Source organism: Hyperolius riggenbachi, chromosome 5 (assembly GCF_040937935.1).
Source record: "Hyperolius riggenbachi isolate aHypRig1 chromosome 5, aHypRig1.pri, whole genome shotgun sequence".
Taxonomy (NCBI): Eukaryota; Metazoa; Chordata; class Amphibia; order Anura; family Hyperoliidae; genus Hyperolius; species Hyperolius riggenbachi.
This window is the reverse complement of record NC_090650.1, coordinates 134333421-134352491: the sequence shown is the minus strand read 5'-3', so window position 1 is coordinate 134352491 and position 19071 is coordinate 134333421. Positions and strand designations below refer to the sequence as shown.

The following is a 19071-nucleotide window of genomic DNA, read 5'->3' as shown; positions in this document are numbered from 1 at the left end:
TCTTGTTACTCAAAAAGTGTTAAACAGTTGTGCTACTTTGATCAGATGCCAAGAACTCATCACCAAACTTTTACCCTGTCTGGCTGTTTATTTTTACCAAATGGCGCATGGGGCTTGTTGGATCTTTCCTTAAGGAGACTGTAATTCTTGAACAAGGCACCTTGCCTACCTACTGGTTAAGGGGTTTAAATACTTTTTTAAAGGAGTACTGTAGGGGGAAAAAAGAGTTGAACTTACCTGGGGCTTCTAATGGTCCCCCGCAGACTTCCTGTGCCTGCACAGCCACTCACCGATGCTCCTGTCCCTACCTCCAGTTCACTTCTGGAATTTCCGACTTTAAAGTCGGAAAACCACTGCGCCCTCTCTCGCGCTGACGTCACTGGGAGTGTATTGCGCAGGCCCAGTACAGTCTGTGCCTGTGCAGTACGCTCCTGGTGACGTCAGCGGGAGTGAGAACACGGCCGCACAGGCGCAGTGGTTTTCCGACTTTAAAGTCTGAAATTCCAGAAGTGAACCGGAGGCGGGGACTGGAGCATCGGTGAGTGGCTGCTCAGGCACAGGACGTCTGCGGGGGACCATTAGAAGCCCCAGTGAAGTTCAACTCTTTTTCCCCCTACCTCCCTACAGTAGTCCTTTAAGTGTGTTCTTAGTTTTTTTTATATTATTTATTGAATCATATTTTAACTTTCAGTGCTGCGTAATACGGTAAAAAAGTCGAGTTTAAAGGGGAACTTTGGCCTAAACAAACATACTGTCATCAAGTTACATTAGTTATGTTAATTAGAATAGATAGGTAATATACGGTAATCTCTTACCCACCCTGTTTTAAAAGAACAGGCAAATGTTTGTGATTCATAGGGGCTGCCATCTTTGTCATGGGGGCAGCCATCTTTTTGGTTGAAAGGAGGTGACAAGGAGCAGGAGACACCGTTCCAACTGACCTGTGTCCTGATTACCCCTCCCAGCTGCACACGCTAGGCTTCAAATGTCAAATTCAAAATGTAAAAAAAAAAATTGCACCAAAACAGCAGAAAGAGGACAACAAAATCAGAAATCCCATCATGCTTTGCACAGCATCAGGGGAAAAAAGCCCGGGCAGTTTTCTTCTGTGCAGCTAAAAATGAGGTTTGTATAAGAGAAACAAAGTTCTGATGCTGTGAAACTGTTAAAGAAACACAAAGACTTTTCAGTGCCGCTGAGTCGATTTTTAGTCCGGATGTTCACTTTAATGTGAGACTGCAACCTTCCAAAAAGTGAAGACTATTAAATACTTTTTGAATGGACTGTATATGTGCTGTATTGCTATGTGCTACATTATTTGTGCTTTTTGTGATGCTAAGTTGAGGTGGAACATAACCTTTTCCAACCCTTTTCATTTAGCAGCACATACATTATTCTTGTCCTGAAGGAAATTTCAATACATCACTGTTACTTTGTTTCCTATCAATATACTATCATGAGTTCTACAACAGTAACTAGAAATGTATAATCTTTTGGTTTCTTCTTTCTTAGATCTTGAATGTCAGTGCAATAGTCCTTGCTAATCTCTGTGTTTCCTACATCATGACTAGTCAAAATGATCTGGTATGTATTTACTATTATCATGATTTTACTACTTCTTATGAAATTTTGGATCTAAATATCAGATATTTCTGAAGGACATTAGTAATATGGGCAGTTTCACATAATACAATCTGGATCTGGTGAATGATGAGTCTGTCAATACCCCGGTTCAGGATTGTGCTTGGCCCACAAACCATATTTAAACTAAATATGTAGGTTCTTACACTAGATGATTTTCTCCAACCGTTTATTTTCACTTGACAGTCTTCTAGTATTAGTACCTAGTATACACTAGGTTTTCCATAGTGTTAACTACCGGAATTTTACAAGTGTATTGCTATAAATGTTCCTTCACGTGCAAACAGAAATCCCATAAAGTCTTTACTTCTTAATTCTCAAGTACCTTTACAGGTTTATGGATCCCCATTTTGGGCAGACAAATTATACAGATGTGCCAGTACATTACTGCCAACACCTTACTATGCTTCTTAGAGTGCAGAGATAGAGCTTGATTAGCCACAGTCATGTATTTGTAGCCATGGAATTAAAAGATGTTTACTCCTTGAAAGAAAACAATGACATACTTGGACAGTGTAATAAAAAGCAAAGATGTCACCTTGTCAACAAAGGTTCATATAGTCAAAGCAATGTATTTCCAGTAGTAATATATGGTTGTGACAGCTGAATCATAAGGAAGGCTGAGTGCTGAAGAATCAACGCCTTCAAATTGAGGTACTGGAGAAGACTGTTGACATTCCCATGGACTGCAAGAAGATCCAATCAGTCAATCCTAAAGAAAAGTAAGCTCAAGAGCGTTAACAGTGGTACATTGGCAGTGTGACTGGGAAACAATAGATATAGGGTCGTGGCTGTGGGCCTGCAATAAGGCTGCTATTAGCGTGCTCAGACTTCTTGATTTAGTTTCAAAAAAACTTTTATTGGGTACAAAAGTGCCTAGATAGCAAGTAACACATTGTGACGGACATGTTAAATCTGTATAGGCCCAGCATGGGCAACAGATAATATAAGTTGCATAGAATACAGAAATACAATTACGTTCACAGGAACACAATTTGTAACAAAAAGGTATAACAAAAATAGGAACATATCAAAGAAAACAAAGCAAAACACGGTCAGTTCTACAATGCCAGCATTTGTATATAAAAGTCTGCATGGGTTGGCTTGGAAGATAGTTCAAGAAGCACAGGGTGACTTGACATTCAAGTGAGGCTGTAATATCTGAGTTAACATTAGATTTACAACAAGCAAGATAGTTAGGAGGAAGGAGACACGCCCAGTTGTATTTGGGCTCCTTTAGAGAGCCTGTTGGATGTCCAGGAGTCCCATACTTTCTTAAATTGGGGCAGCCTATCATTTATTATAGCGTTAATACGCTCACATATCCTTATAGACTTTATTTTATCGATTTCTTGGAGATAGGAGATGTGCACCAATTAGCTGCAATATGTGTTTTTGCTGCACATGCAATAAATTGCACAAGTTTATGTTGGGCATATAACATTGTCTTGGGTTTGTAACAGAAGGAACATTTTTGGGTCGAGAGAGATGGGTTTTTGGATTAAATTGTTAATCAGAAGGCGTATACTTCCCCAGAGACGAGATACCTTAGGGCAGGAAAACCAGATGTGGTATATTGTGCCTGGGGCTTTGCAACCTCTAAAGCAAAGTGAGCTTATTACGGGATCAATTTGAAGTCTGCAGGGGACCAAGTATGTGCGGTGTAGAAGCCGTAATGAAACGTCCATATGTGTAGTTTGCAAACTACCCCTAGATAAGGTCTCCAGGCATTGAGTCCACTCTTCGTCATTAAAATGCGAACGAAGATCGTTCTCCCAGAGTTTTTGATATTAATGAACATGATTTGTTGGGGGAGTATTGAGACTTCTTGATTTAAAACTTCTTGCTTCAGACAAAGGCAACATCAGTCTGTATCCAAAAGAAAAAGAAGATAGCAAAAGTTGGCACTGCTAGCAGGCTGTTTAAATCATGTGCGTTCATCATTACAAAGCATTGCAATGTTGTGTGACCACCAGCCTTCAACCTTCACCTGTATGTGCCTTGCCATGTTCACACATTATTGCGATTCTTTGTAATGATGAACACACATGATAAAACAGGTTGCTAGCAGAAAGGAATGAACCCTGAATGATCAATGGAAGGAGCAATGCTGAAGATGAATACTTTGGACACAAAATAAGAAGGTGGGATTCATTGCAGAAGATTGAGGGCAAAAGGAGGAGGGGACATCAGAGAATGAAATCGCTACATTTCATACTATTATATACTATTAGCATGGAAGTAACAAACGTGAGCTTGGAAAAGCTTCAAGAGGCAGTAGAAGATGGAGGGGCCTGGCATGCTTTGGTTCATGGGGTGGAAAAGAGTCAGACATGACTGAATATCGATTGGGCAACAACAAAACTTTGGGGAAGACTCATGGATAGTCCATCATGCTTTGAGGAAACTGAATTATTTAAGAAAAAATTAAGTTACAGGTGTGGTGTATTTTAGCTTTTATACCTTTTATCAGAAAGCGTGTATAACAGAAGCTTTTTTCCCTTCACAATGTGCTACACTTCAAAATCAAAAAAAGATGTTCTACTCAGTTATTTTATGGATATTTCTAAGCATTCTCACATCCATTTTTTTTTACTGCTGAAAAACCTTTTTATATAAATTTATAGAGATCCTTTGTCTGGCAGTAATAATATAGTCACTGATGTGAGAGCCACTGAAAGTATTTTGGAACATTGCCCTTTTGTGCAGGTAGAATTCAGCAGGGTCGTCTTTCCTTCTTAGCGTAATATTATGGAGCTGCAGTGCAAAAATGCCACTCTAAAAAAAAAAAAAAAAACGCTGCTGCTTAATAAGTAGAATCGTGTTTTGATGTTCCCATCTTCATCATTCATCCTGCTACTAATATATTTTTATACATTTGTCCATTGGTAGGCTGAAGAATTCATGAGGAAAATTGAAAAAGAAGAGGAACAGATTGCTTATGACTACCCTGATAAGAAAATATACCACCTGTGTATAGTTAACTTAGTTATTGGGTAAGTCCTGTTGTTTTTTCTAGAAAATAGCATAAGTGTGAGTGAGCTTAATGATGTGGCACATTTTTTATTTAAAATGATAGATAAAACTCCATATTTTCTGTTTCAAATTGACCCTGTAGTGAAATGAATGTGGAAGCGGCCATATTTATTTTATTTAAAGAGAACCCGAGGTGGGTTTGAAGATTATTATCTGCATACAGAGGCTGGATCTGCCTATACAGCCCAGCCTCTGTTGCTATCCCAAACCCCCCTAAGGTTCCCCTGCACTCTGCAATCCCTCATAAATCACAGCCACGCTGCTGACAAACAGCTTGTCAGAGCTGGCTATGTTTATCTCTATAGTGTCAGTCTGCTGCTCTCCCCGCCTCCTGCAGAACTCCAGTCCCCGCCTGCATCCCTTCCCTCCCTGCTGATTGGAGGGAAGGGACGGGGGCAGGGACCAGAGCTATGCAGGAGGAGGGGGAGCAGCTGAGACTGACACTACAGATGTAAACACAGCCTCACAGCACGGCTGTGATTTATGAGGGATTGCAGAGTGCAGGGGGATCTTAGTGGGGTTTGGAATAGCAACAGAGGCTGGGCTGTAAAGGCAGATCCAGCCTCTGTATGCAGATAACATTCTTTAAACACACCTCGGGTTCTCTTTAAAGCAATGCCAGTTGCCTTGCTGTCCTGCTGATTTATTTGGATTCAGTAGCATCTGAATCACACAACTAAAAAAAACGCATGGCTGAATTTGGTCAGACTTTAGTCAGAGCAACTCATCTGCATATTTGTTCAGTGGCTTGAAGTACAGTGGCAAGGGATCATACGGGGGACTACCATTGTTTAAAATGAGATAAATACTAATAAATGAAATAATAGAAATAAATAAATAAAGACTATATCCCTGTCATTATAGGGCCACATTAAGCTAAGCATAGACATGAAATATATGCCAGCAGATGGTAGGCCAACAAATCATAACGCTAACCTACATGACTAAATATTCAGAGACTGTCAGCAAGGGGTATTCAAAACATGGCCATTTATGGATAGTGAGCAAATAAAAGCTGTGTTGTGCAGGAAATGTAATTAGGTAGGTGGTGTGCCATTGTTCGAGGTAGGCTGGCCTACTCACAGAAGGTTGTATGAAAAATTGATTCCGTTTGATTAACTGCTTGAACGATACGGTTTGTTTCTTAGCATCAGCTTTTTAAACTGACCCCGAGCAGTGCAGAAACTATGGAAAGATGCATACCATTTTAAAGCTCTCTTTCTCCTCTTTCCAACGATATATACACCGCCGCCCTACGCCTTTTAGTTTTCACTATTTTTGCGATCGAAATCGCGGTCGCCGCAATTTCGATTGCGAAAATATCAAAAACTATAAGGCGTAGGGCGGCGGTTTATGTGTCGTTGGAAAGAGGAGAAAGAGAGCTTCAAAGTGGTATGCATCTTTACATAGTTGCTTGTATTACACAGGACGACTTTTCCCCAAAGTCGGCAGCTCCATTTTGAAGCTCTCTTTCTCCTCTTTCCAACGACACATAAACAGCGGCAGCCGCGATTTAGAACACGAAAATAGCAAAAACTAAAAGGAGTAGGGAGGCGGTTTATATATCGTTGGAAAGAGGAGAAAGAGAGCTTCAAAATGGTATGCATCTTTCCTTAGTTTCTGCACTGCTCGGAGTCCCTTTAACTAGCAAACTGGTGCCATCTGGGCACAGTGCAGGTCAGAGGTTAGCATGCAGCAGAGAAGGTAAACACACGAGACTAAACTGTTTGGTTTCATGTTTGTGGGCACCCTTAGGATGTATACCAGTTAATCAGATCATAGCCTTAAAACGCAGAATGCCATTTCAGTATTTCCAAAGCCAACAATTGTTTAATTCACTAAGCATTACTGCATTCGGTAATGCAGTCAGTAAACAATTGATTTTTCCGATCACCTTGCGAAATGACAATTCACTAAACCTATTACCGCACTGAAAAATAACATTTTTTTTAAAGCAAAAGTGTTCAGTATTTACCTCCAGCTCTGACCACTTGGTTAACTCACACTCTCCATGTGGTAACATATTGACAGATGTAGCAGACAGCCTATAGGGAGAGCTAGGCAGCCAATAGAGCAGGGGAAGGAGACATTTATAAAGGCTTTACTGTATCCCATTAGATGTGCGTATCTGTATACTGGTATACAGAAGAGCTCCCTTTGGTGGCTGCAGGACATCTAATGCCGGGGATGCAGTGGACACAAAAACTCCGGCTCATGCACACCACTTGTGGGAAGACTCACAGCTTCCTGCCTGACTTGCTCCACAGCTGGTGAGACTTACCAAGCAGGGCTTAGGGAAATGAAGCATGTTTGTTCAGTAAGAAAACCAAACTTCTACCGCATGTGGGAAATCTTAGTGAATTTGGAAGAAAGTGTTAACACCGAATGCAGTATTTTACTGACCTAAATTATTTTACCGAACAGCCAGGCGTGGACTGCCCTAGAGGGACAGGGGGAGATCTCCCCATGGGCCGCCTCTTTCCCCTTGCACCATGGGCCGCGGCCGTCATTGCAAGAAGACCGGCTAGTGCTACCCGCTCTCCCCTTCAAGTTTATGCACTTCTCTGGACCCAGTGTCCAGCCTCCTAAGTAATTGACAGCAGCCTACTGCTATCGGGTTGTCGTGGTGACGAAAGTGTGCGGATGCAGCGTCCATAGACTCCATGCATCTCAGCCCCCATCACCATGTTAACCCTACAGCAACAGGCTGCTCTCAGTCACGGACATTGCAGGCTGAATGCAGGGGGAGCGGAGTGTGTAGCCTCGGCCTTACCTACAAATTGAAAAAGCTCCGCCCCCCTGGATTTCACTGGATTTTCAGTGCGGGCCAAATTCAAATACTGGTGGTGGAGGATTGTCAGACCCGGACCTACTCTCTCTCTCCTCCGGGCGGTACTGTGACGGCTTCCTGTACAGCGGGATGGGCTTCAGTGTCGGTATGGGATTCACTGTCAACTACATTGCCCTCATGGAAGCAGCCATGGCCAGCCTGCACAGTGCTGACGGAGAGGTGTGCTGCTGCTTTGCATCTGTAGCAAGGTAGAATGCAGCTTAAAGTTGTTAACTATGTTTTCTATTTCAGCCAGCAGCACCTAGATGCTAACACCCCCCCCCCCCCCAGCCCACCAGCCCAGCCAGCACCTAGCTGCTCCCTCCCGTCCCAGCTAGCACCCAGCACCTACATGCTAACTCCCCCCCCCCCCCCCGCCCATCCAGCACCTAGCTGCTCCTTCCCACCACCCCAGTTAGCAACCAGCACCTAGATGCTAACTCCCCCCCCCCCCCCCCCCCCCCAGCCACCACCTAGCTGCTCCCTCCCGTCCCAGCTAGCACCCAGCACCTACATGCTAACTCCCCCCTAGCCCAGCAGGCACCTAGCTGCTCCCTCCCACTCTAGCTAGCACCTAGATGCTACATCCCACCCCAGCCAGCGTCTAGATGCTCCAACCCACCCCAGCTAGCACCAGCACCTAGATGCTAACTCCCACCCACCCAAGCCAACCCCTACCACCCAGCACCTAGATGCTACATCCCACCCATCTAGCCAGCGTCTAGATGCTCCTTCCCACCCCAGTTAGCACCCAGCACCTAGATACAACCTCCCACCCACCCCAGCCAACACCTACCACCCAGCACCTAGATGCTAATTCCCACCCACCCCAGCCAGCGTCTAGATGCTCCCTCCCATCCCAGATTGCACCCACAAGCTAAATGATACCTCCTACCCACCCCAACCAACACCTACCACCCAGCACCTAGATGCTACCTCCCACCCACACCAGCCAGGCATCTAGATGCTCCCTCCCACCCCAGCTAGCACCCAGCACCTGGGTGCTACCTCCCACCCACCCTAGCTAACACCTACCACCCAGCACCTAGATGCTATCTCCTTCTCCAACCCACCCCACCCAGCACCTAGATGCTATCTCCCACCCACCCCATCTAACGGCTAGATGCTCCCTCCCACCTCAGCTAGCACCCAGCACCTAGATGCTACCTCCCACCCACCCCATCCAACACCCACCACCCTGCACCTAGATGCTATCTCCTTCTCCCACCCACCCCATTCAGCACCTAGATGCTCCCTCCCACCCCAGCTAGCACTCAGCACCTAGATGCTAACTCCCACCCACCCCAGCCAACACCTACCACTCGGCAACTAGATGCTCCCTTCCACCCACCCCAGCCAGCCCCTACATACTCCCTCACACCCACCCCAGCCACCACATAGATACTCCCTCACACACTCCCCCAGCCAGCACCTAGATACTCCCTCACACCCACCCTAGTCTGCAGATTTACTGGGGGGGCACAAAAATTATCTTTGTCCTCGGGTGCCCATCCCTCTGCACTCTACTCACTATTTCAAGGGGTGCACATAGAAAGGAGGACCACTACCAACAGATAAAATTGATGGTGGTTGGAGGACCACCAGAGAGGCCATAAGTTGGGAACACTAGACCCAGTAGGAACATTAGTGGGAGCCATATAAGGATGCGGGGCATGCATTTGGGCTAGGGCGGCAGTGAAAGGGCCTCTGGGTTGTGTTTTCCCGCCTGGCCAAACGTTCCCAGTCCTCCCCTGCAAACAGCCCTTAGTGAATTGAGACCAATGCCTAGGGTTCCAATGTGAACAATACTGTAAATACGCACAGATGGTTGTCAACTAGAAGCTGATGACAGATGCAGTTCTAATCTTTTTTTATTAAGTTGCTATAGGTGGACAATCAACTAGTAAAAACACCTAGTGAAAGTTTTGTATTGATCTTATTCTACCTTATACAGTGGGATGTGAACGTTTGGGCAACATTGTTAATCGTCATGATTTTCCTGTATAAATTGTTGGTTGTTACGATAAAAAATGTCAGTTAAATATATCATATAGGAGACTCACACAGTGATATTTGAGAAGTGAAATGAAGTTTATTGCATTTACAGAAAGTGTGCAATAATTGTTTAAATAAAATTAGGCAGGTGCAAAAATTTGGGCACTGTTGTAATTTTATTGATTCCAAAACCTTTAGAACTAACTATTGGAACTCAAATTGGCTTGGTAAGCTCAGTGACCCCTGACCTACATACACATGTGAACCCAATTATAAGAAAGAGTATTTAAGGGGGTCGATTGTATGTTTCCCTCCTCTTTTAAATTTCTCTGAAGAGTAGCAACATGGGGGTCTCAAAACATCTCTCCAATGACCTGAAGACAAAGATTGTTCACCATCATGGTTTAGGGGAAGGATACAGAAAGCTGTCTCAGAGATTTCAGCTGTCTGTTTCCACAGTTAGGAACATAGTGAGGAAATGGAAGACCACAGGCTCAGTTCAAGTTAAGGCTCGAAGTGGCAGACCAAGAAAAATCTTGTATAAACAGAAGCGACGAATGGTGAGAACAGTCAGAGTCAACCAACAGACCAGCACCAAAGATCTACAACATTATCTTGCTGCAGATAAAGTCACTGTGCATTGTTCAACCAGTCGGCGCACTTTACACTAGGAGATGCTGTATGCAGAGAAAGCCTTTTCTCCGCCCACAGCACAAACAGATCTGCTTGAGATATGCTAAAGCACATTTGGACAAGCCAGCTTCATTTTGGAATAAGGTGCTGTGGACTGATGAAACTAAAATTGAGTTATTTGGGCATAACAAGGGGCGTTATGCATGGAGGAAAAACAACTCAGCATTTCAAGAAAAACACCTGCTACCTACAGTAAATTATATGGTGGTGGTTCCATCATGCTGTGGGTGGAGCTGTGTGACCAGTACAGGGACTGGGAATCTTGTCAAAGTTGAGGGAAGCATGGTTTCCACTCAGTATCAGCAGAGTCTGGAGACCAATGTCCAGGAATCAGTAACGAAGCTGAAGCTGTGCCAGGGCAGGATCTTTGAAGACAACGACCCTAAACATTGCTCAAAATCCACTAAGGCATTCATGCAGAGGAACAAGTACAACATTCTGGAATGATTATCTCAGTCCCCAGACCTGAATATAATTGAAAATATGTGGTATTAGTTAAAGAGAGCTGTCCATGCTTGGACGCCATCAAACCTGAATGAACTAGAGATGTTTTGTAAAGAGGAATGGTCCAAAATACCTTCAACCAGAATCCAGATTCTCATTGGAACCTACAGGAAGTGTTTAGAGGCTGTAATTTCTGCAAAAGGAGGATCTACTAAATAGTGATTTGATTTATTTTTTGTGGTGCCCAAATTTATGCACCTGCCTAATTTTGTTTAAACAATTATTGCGCACTTTCTGTAAATGCAATACACTTCATTTCACTTCTCAAATATCACTATGTGTGTCTCCAATATGATATATTTAACTGACATTTTTATCCTAACAACCAACGATGTATACAGAAAAATCATGACGATTAACAACGTTGCCCACACTTTTGCATCCCACTGTAATTTACAGTACACAATGGGAAATGTTTTCAAGGTGACTGAATATTATTTAAATACAGCAGAATTTTAATTTAGGAGAACCACCTTATCCTTAACTGTACAAAAACTAGTTCTCTGGTTTGCTATATATTTGTGTTCTTGGCACATTTTTACATCTGTGAATCATGAATTTTTATTAGTTGGGATCTGCATTTCTGAGGAATGGTGAAGGATCTTGCTAGCAATATTTGAATTTTGAAAAGAAACCGTGTAAATGGTTGTTTGTAGTTATTTTTTGACAAGCTCTGCTTTGAGCTGCATTTTTATAAATCAGCATGCCCTGATATGCTGAGTTTAAATACTTTTATCTTTGTATTGAGGTCAGTGAGAATGCAATGTAGTTTCAAAGCCAAAGCATCATACACAAATCAGAAGGCTGGATTTCCTAAGGCATCTCCAGAGATTTACAAGCATTTCCAGTGAGGATAACATAAGTCACCCAGCAACCCTGGAATGGATAAATGAAAAGTCGTGTGCTAGTTCATGCAGGGAAAAAAACGATTGCGAAATTATGATAAACTATATACTGGCTCTGCAACATTTTTTTTTATTGATGATCTCCGGTTTCACACCATATATTCACCTTACTGCTAATTTCACTTCCCAAAGCCTAAAGTCCAAAGACCCTAAACCATAATCTCCCTCTTAACATTTACCCCTTTCTGATTCCTTACGCTTAGCTTGCCTCTTACATTAACCCCTTCCTGTCCCCTAATACTAACCGCCCCTTAAACATAAATTTCATTCTGAAGCCTAACTCAGACCATCCTCAACATCAACCCTTTTACTGATGCTTAAAGAGAAAGCGTAACCAACTTCATCCCAATCAGTAGCTGATACCCACTTTCCCATGAGAAATCTTTCCCTTTTCATAAACGAATCATCAGGGAGGTCTGTATGGCTAATATTGTGGTGAAACCCCTCCCACAGTGTGTTGTCAGGACCTTGGTCCAGACAGATTCCTGTCTGTGAACTTCATTGCATTGTGGGAAATAGGAAAAGCACGCAGATTGTCGCTAGCCTGTTATTTATCTCTGCCTGTCATTCACCCGCTGCTCCTCCTGTATAGTGCGGCTTCCCGCTTCCTTAAGCCGATTTGAGGAAGCTTACAGAGGTGGGGAGGGAAAGGACACAGGCGTGGAGCCGCGCTGTAAAGGAGGAGGGGTAACGGCAGGTTAATCGTTGTAAAGGAACATCTTCTTTACAATATTTCTTCAGTTGGTGAGATTTCTGGGTATTTCTTTTCTAACATGTCTTAAAGGGAACTGTGCACAAAGTTTTTTTTTTTTCAACAAAGATTTTTATTGTTTTATCTTTATCAACAGTACATGTATTATAACAACATTGATGTCATGAAGTAGTTTCAATGTTGGTAGGTTCAAACATAAAAAACACTATTTTCAACAATACTGAAATGAAAGTATACAGTATATTACCAAGAATATTGGTATCCTAGCCGTCCATTAACAAGGCCTCTGCGGCTGGACTAGCTGCACACCTATCATGGTAGGATGCATATGACCACCCAGTATAGGCCATATCTTATTTCTGAATATAGAAGATTAAAGTACACTTTCTTATTGCATCTAACATATTAAAACTCAACTAAGAAACAAACACCAATGTAAACAGCAGCCGGGTAAAACTGGCACAATTGAGCCTAATAACTTAGCATCTGAGTGGCGATGAAATAGCTTTAACATGTATAAATGAAATATTACACTTTACTGAACAATGTCTTCCAGCTGTTTGGTAGTGTAGTATAGGGTCTATTCGGGGATTGTCTGTTTTTTAAATTACGTTCCATAATCATATTTTGGGTTACCAGGGCTATAAGGTGATCTAAGCTCAGGGTCTCCTGAGATTTCCAGTTAGAGGTAATGATATGATGAGCTGCCATAAGGATATGTAAAATTATCTGTCGGTGAGCAGTGTCAATCTTCTCAATGTCAATCAATAAGATAGCTAGTTGTGGAGAGAGCATAAAGGACGGGTCATAATGCGTCCGAATTATTGTTTTAATCTCTGACCAGAATTGGGATACTGATGGGCATTCCCAGAGCATGTGGATCAGGGTACCTGTCTCTGTATTGCACTTCCAGCATATATCTGACCCAGATGGGGAAAATTTTGCCAATTTCCTAGGTGTTATATACCATCGAAAAAATATTTTTTGAAATTGTTCCCAATGGGAATTGCATTTGGAGTATTGCAAAAGTAGTCTATTTGCCCGGAGAATCTGTTGTAATGAAATGGTCAAATTAATATCATATGACCAAGTCTGTAGATATTTTTGCAATGGAGATTGATTGGGCGATAGAAGATATGTATACCATACACCCGTACCACCTGTGGGATGTTGTTTAGAATTCAGTAGCGTGAGAATATGTTCATTGACATCTGGGATATATATTTTTTTTGAATTGAGAAGATTGAAAATTCTATAATATGCAAAATAATATGAGTCTGGCAGCTCAAATTGTGTTCGGAGCTCCTGGAAGGACTTAATATCTAAACCTTTGTATAAGGCATTTAAGGAGAGGATGCCTCGCGCTTTCCAGCCGGTGAGTGATAAATCAGGAGTTAATAATTGTATAGTAGTGAGAGGTATACGAGGTGTGAGTGAGTTCCCAGTCTTGGGGGGATATTTACAAAAGTACTCCCAAGATAAGAGGGTTGCTTTAATAGAGGGAAAATCTGAGGTCAAGGATTTATGGCCTATGAGAATACTAGACAGGATATCTCGCAGGTCTGTCTGTAATAAAGCTTGTTCTTGTGACAGCCATATTTTATGTGGAGGGTTAGACCACCAATATCTTGCCATTTCTAAATTTGTGGCGTAGTAATATACTTCGATGTTAGGGAGACCCATCCCTCCTTGTTTTTTTGGAAGAGTCATAGTATTATATGCCACTCTTGTTCTACCACCCTTCCATATAAACTGATTAATTAGTTTCTTAAAGTCGTTAAAATAAGATTTATATAGCGGGATATTCAATGTCCTAAAGACATACAAAATCTTTGGCAGTAGGAACATTTTAAAGGATACGATCCTTCCTGACCAAGATAGTGTAAATTTTGTCAACTCTTGAGATTCCATTCTAATTTGTGCTAGGAGGGGAACATAGTTAAATTTAAAGAGGTCGCTGGTATGTTGTGGGAGGTGGATACCCAGGTATTGAACCGAGGTGTCGGACCAAGGGAAAGGATATGAGGTCTTCAGTAATTTTTCCAAGTCTGGTGGTACGTTGAGACCTAGTACATATGATTTTGTTTGGTTTAGCTTATAATAAGAAACTAAAGCAAAGTCCTGAAGTTCTTGTAGCACAGCTGGGAGGGAAATTAAGGGTTTAGTGAGTACTAATGCCACGTCATCAGCAAATAAGCTAATGACATGTGTAGAGTCTGGCATAGTGATTCCATTAATGTTTACGTTTTGTCTAATTTTTTGAGCAACTGTTTCCATTAATAGAACGAAAATGATTGGGGAAAGGGGGCACCCCTGTCGGGTTCCGTTAGTGATGTCGAAACTATCTGACAGAAAACCGGCAGCATTCACTTTTGCTGATGGTGATGAGTATAGTGCCATTATTGCCGTATTTATTGAACCCTGAAGACCAAATTTAAGTAACGTAGCTCTTAGGAAACCCCAATGAACTCTGTCGAATGCCTTCTCCGCATCCAAAGTAAGGAGCAGAGAAGGCATCCGACGGAGCTCTATATATCTAAGAATATTCAACATTCTTCTCGTTCCATCCGGTGCCTGCCTGCCTCGTGTAAAGCCAACTTGGTCAGGAGCTAGTAGTTCAGGTGTAACCTGCATCATACGGTTGGCCAGTAGTTTAGCATACAACTTTGTGTCAGTATTTAGCAATGAGATTGGCCTGTAGCTGGCGGGGCATAGAGGGTCTTTCCCTGGTTTAGGGATGACACTAATTGTTGCTGCTAGATATTCTTTGGGGATCTGTTGTCCTGAGATAAATGAATTAAAAAGAACGAGGAGATGTGGGGCTAGCATATCAGCGAAGGTAGAGTAATATTCATTAATATATCCATCAGGACCAGGAGCCTTATTCCTTTTCAATGATTTAATAGTGCGGACTAACTCATCAATTGTAAAGGGACTGTTAAGCTTTTCTAGGTGAGAGGGTTGAACTCTAGGGAGATTAATAGAGGCTAAGTACTCATTAATTATGTCCTCTGTGGGTTGAGGAGTCTTGTCGTCTTGATGTAAGTTATATAGCTTCTTATAGAAGGCAGCAAATGCATCAGCTATTAATTTCGGGTTTTGTATTTTATCTTTAGTAATAGGGTGGATTATTGTGTGGATTTTTGATTTAGCTTGTCTATGTTTAATTAAGTTGGCTAAGAGAGTACTAGCTTTATTACTCTGGGAGTATTTAGTAAGGTTTGCTCTCTGAAGGTAATAATCATATTTAGAGAGGAACAGGCTACGCAGGTCCTGGCGGAGTCTAAATAATTGTTGATATAAGAGGGGATCATTCGTTTGTTTATGAGCTTTCTCCAAGTCTCCTATTTGAGTTAAAAGAGAATTGGAGAGAGTCAATTGTTCCCTTTTCCGCTGGGAGCCTAGTCTGATATATAGACCTCTTACATATGCTTTATGGGCTGCCCATACTGTTGCTACACCAACTTCAGGAGATGTATTGTGCAAGAAAAATTCCCTAATATGATCAGAGATGTCTTTAGAAATGACAGGATCAGACAATAGAGATTGATTAAGTCTCCACTGATTAGGCCTGGGTGCAGATAAGGTGTCTTTGATAGTTAAATGTACAGGGGCATGGTCGGACCAAGTTATATGTCCAATTGAGGCGTCAAGTACATTCTGCAGGAGAACTTTATCAGTTAGGAAATAGTCGATCCTCGAATAGGATCTGTGAACTGAGGAGTAGTGGGTATAGTCCCTTTCGGATGCGTGTAAAATTCTCCACGGGTCATATAAGTCATGCCATTGAATAGTTTTCCCCATGAGCAGTAAAGAGGTTTCCCTGGTAGAGGAAGAGTCCATAGCAGCAAAACATGCGTTAAAATCACCCCCCACCAGAAGAAGACCTCTTTTCACCGCGTTAACTTTTTTTAAGACTCTCTGCAAAAAGGACTTTTGAGCCGTATTTGGAGCATATATTGTTACTAAGGTGAGCAGTTGATCATTAACAGTTCCTACAAATATAATGAACCTGCCAGCGTCATCTATCGTGATTGAGATAGGCGTAACTTTAACGTCCTTGTGAAAGGCCAGCAGAACTCCCCTCTTCTTTTTACTAAAGGTGCTATGGTAACATACTGGAAAATTAGAATTCACACAATATTTGGTATCTCTTTCTAATAAGTGAGTCTCCTGTACCAATAATACCTGTGTGGCTTGTTGGCGGGCTTCCTTCCATAAAAGATTTCGTTTAAAAGGCGAGTTGATGCCCCTGGCATTAATAGAAGATATTTTTATGGATGGTACACTATGCATAGTAGATAAGTAAATACAAGACATTGAATTAGACCCAAATGATGTATAAGACATTGTAAGTCAGCTACAATCATGTTGAAAAGCTGGATGAGGATAACGTTCAGAACAACATATGATATAACGGTGAAACATAATAACCATATAACATAGTTAAACATCATTAATCAGTAGAACCAATGTCCCAAGTCCTACACTCAGTGGGGGGATAGGAATACTTCCAAAGAGAAGTAGATTGGTATAAGACAGCTATCGAGTAGTATATACTCAAAGGAAATTGACCAATGGGGGGACAGGGCCTCGGCTATGAGGTGACAGTGCGCCAATCTTGTTGTATTTTTGAGGAGAAGGGGTTTTTGGAAGGTTTGGGAGGGTTATCCTGTATGTGAACTTGCATCTGGGTTAACAAGCTGCGGCCTGCAGCAACAGACGAGATTGAGTGAACTTGATTGTTCAGAGAAAAAACGATTTTCGTGGGGAACCCCCACTTGTAAGGAATGTTAGCTGCACGAAGTGCCGTTGTGATAGGTTGCAGCTCTTTGCGACGTTGTAGAGTATGCTGAGACAGGTCTGCAAAGATTTGTATCTTAGTAAATGGGTCTGGCAGGGTACCTTTCTTCCTCAAGGCAAACAATAGATTGTCTTTCACATGGTAGCACAAAAATCTCACAATAACATCCCGTGGTATGTGATTAGCAAGATTTGGAGGTTTAGGAAGGCGATGAGCCCTATCAATAATAAGTTCAATTTCAGAAGCATCTGGTAAAGCTGCTTTGGTTAATTTTTGTATGTAAGGCTTCAAATCACGGGGCAGGACTGATTCCGGAATACCTCTCAGTTTAAGATTATTTCGGCGTGATCTGTCTTCTAAATCAGCAGCCTTAGTTTTGAGCCAGTTGATATCATTTGTCTGTGAGTCAGAAACATCCACCATAGTATTGTGTTCTCTCACTAAATCACTCACTTTACATTCCACAGCATCTACCCTGTCTCCTAAGGAATTTAGATCAGATTGTAGATTAGAAGTGATAGTAGCCAGTTCAGAGAACAGGGATGCCTTAAAAGACAGTAAAATATCTTTGATGTAAGCCTGAGAAGCTGCCTGTTCAGTTGCAGGAAAAGTTTCAATAGTAGCTGTCTCTTTAAGAGTGGAGAGCGAGGTATTTTGCTCAGCGTGTGTATTTGGCTGGCTTACCGTGCTACTGTCTTCCACAAGCTCCATCCGAGGTTTATTCTTTGCTGGGCTGGAGGAAGGGGAGAGCTCTGGAGAGGGTGTAATCTGAGTCTCTGCAGCCCGCTCGGTTGCACGCTGATCAGAGAGTGCCTGTGTGGTCTCGTCTGTCAGGCCCTGTTGTGAGTTATCGCCATCTTGGGACCTGCGTGTCTGCCGCTGGGGCCGCTCTGCAAAATAGTCAGTGAGCTTCTGAGGACGCAGGGCACCCAATTTTCTTTTCTTGCTGGTGTCCAGCTCTACCTCCATCTCCTCTGCTGTTTTAGTGGTGTGTGCTGCTGGATTGGCCATGCTGTGAGCAGTTTTAATGTAGCCGAAGCAGGAGCTATTGCCTCACACCTCCGTCCTGTCTCCTGTTGCGGCCACGCCCCCTGTGCACAAAGTTTTTAAAACTTCTCAAACGAACCTCCGCTGAGGGTAGGTCTGCTTATTGTGTGGGATAAAGAGGGTGCAGCAGGCATCTACTTACCTACTGGGGCTGCTCTGTAGCTCCCCCACTAATCTGTATGGAAATTTCTATATTCTATGTCCCTGTACCACAGAACCACAGGTTGAGGTTTCTGCTCCGATGTCCTGCGTTCTTGGCTGCCGCAATGCATGCTGGGAAATATAGTTCCCATTCATGTGATTTAATCTCCTGGCCAGTAGATGTAACCACATCCATTATCTACATCTCCCGGCATGCATTGCAGTGGACTGGAATGCAGGATATTACTACACAGGGACACAGAATATGGAGGCTTCCATATAGACAGGGGGGCAACGGAGCAGCCCCTTGCAGGTAAGTAAATGCACCCTGCCCCCAAAAGCACAATCAATGAACCTCCCTTAGGGGGAGGTTTATTTGAAACCTTTTCTGCACGTAGGAGCACCCAGGTGCTTAGTATATTTAAAGACCTGGCCACAGAATTTCGGTCAGGTTGAGGTGTTGATTTTGACTGGGCCACTGCAAAACCTTGATTATATTTTATTTCAATCAGTCTGTTGAAGATCTTCTGTTTTACTTGGGAACGGTATCCTGTTGGATGAGCCAATTTCATCCAAGCTTTTGCTGTCGTATGGATGGTCTATAATACTGTGGTAGACATAGGAGTTAATGGGCGTGGTGCCTTAGTTCAGTGGCTACAAAACAAGTCTCAAACATGACCCCTTCATCACCGGATTTCACAAGAGGTGTTTGTGCTGATATGCTATGTTGTGTTTGCCAAATTTGTGGCAGATATAACTTTGC

General features: G+C 42.6%; 1 protein-coding gene across 2 annotated transcripts in view; it reads left to right on the top strand.

Moving 5' to 3' along the window:
• LOC137518434 (intraflagellar transport protein 70A) overlaps window positions 1–19071 on the top strand; it is a 92618-nt gene that overhangs the window by 61005 nt on the left and 12542 nt on the right. For both annotated transcript variants that reach the window (XM_068236277.1, XM_068236278.1), the window contains exons 15-16: window positions 1513–1584; window positions 4534–4637. In XM_068236277.1, the coding sequence (XP_068092378.1) occupies window positions 1513–1584; window positions 4534–4637 (176 nt within the window). The remainder of the gene's footprint in view (window positions 1–1512; window positions 1585–4533; window positions 4638–19071) is intronic.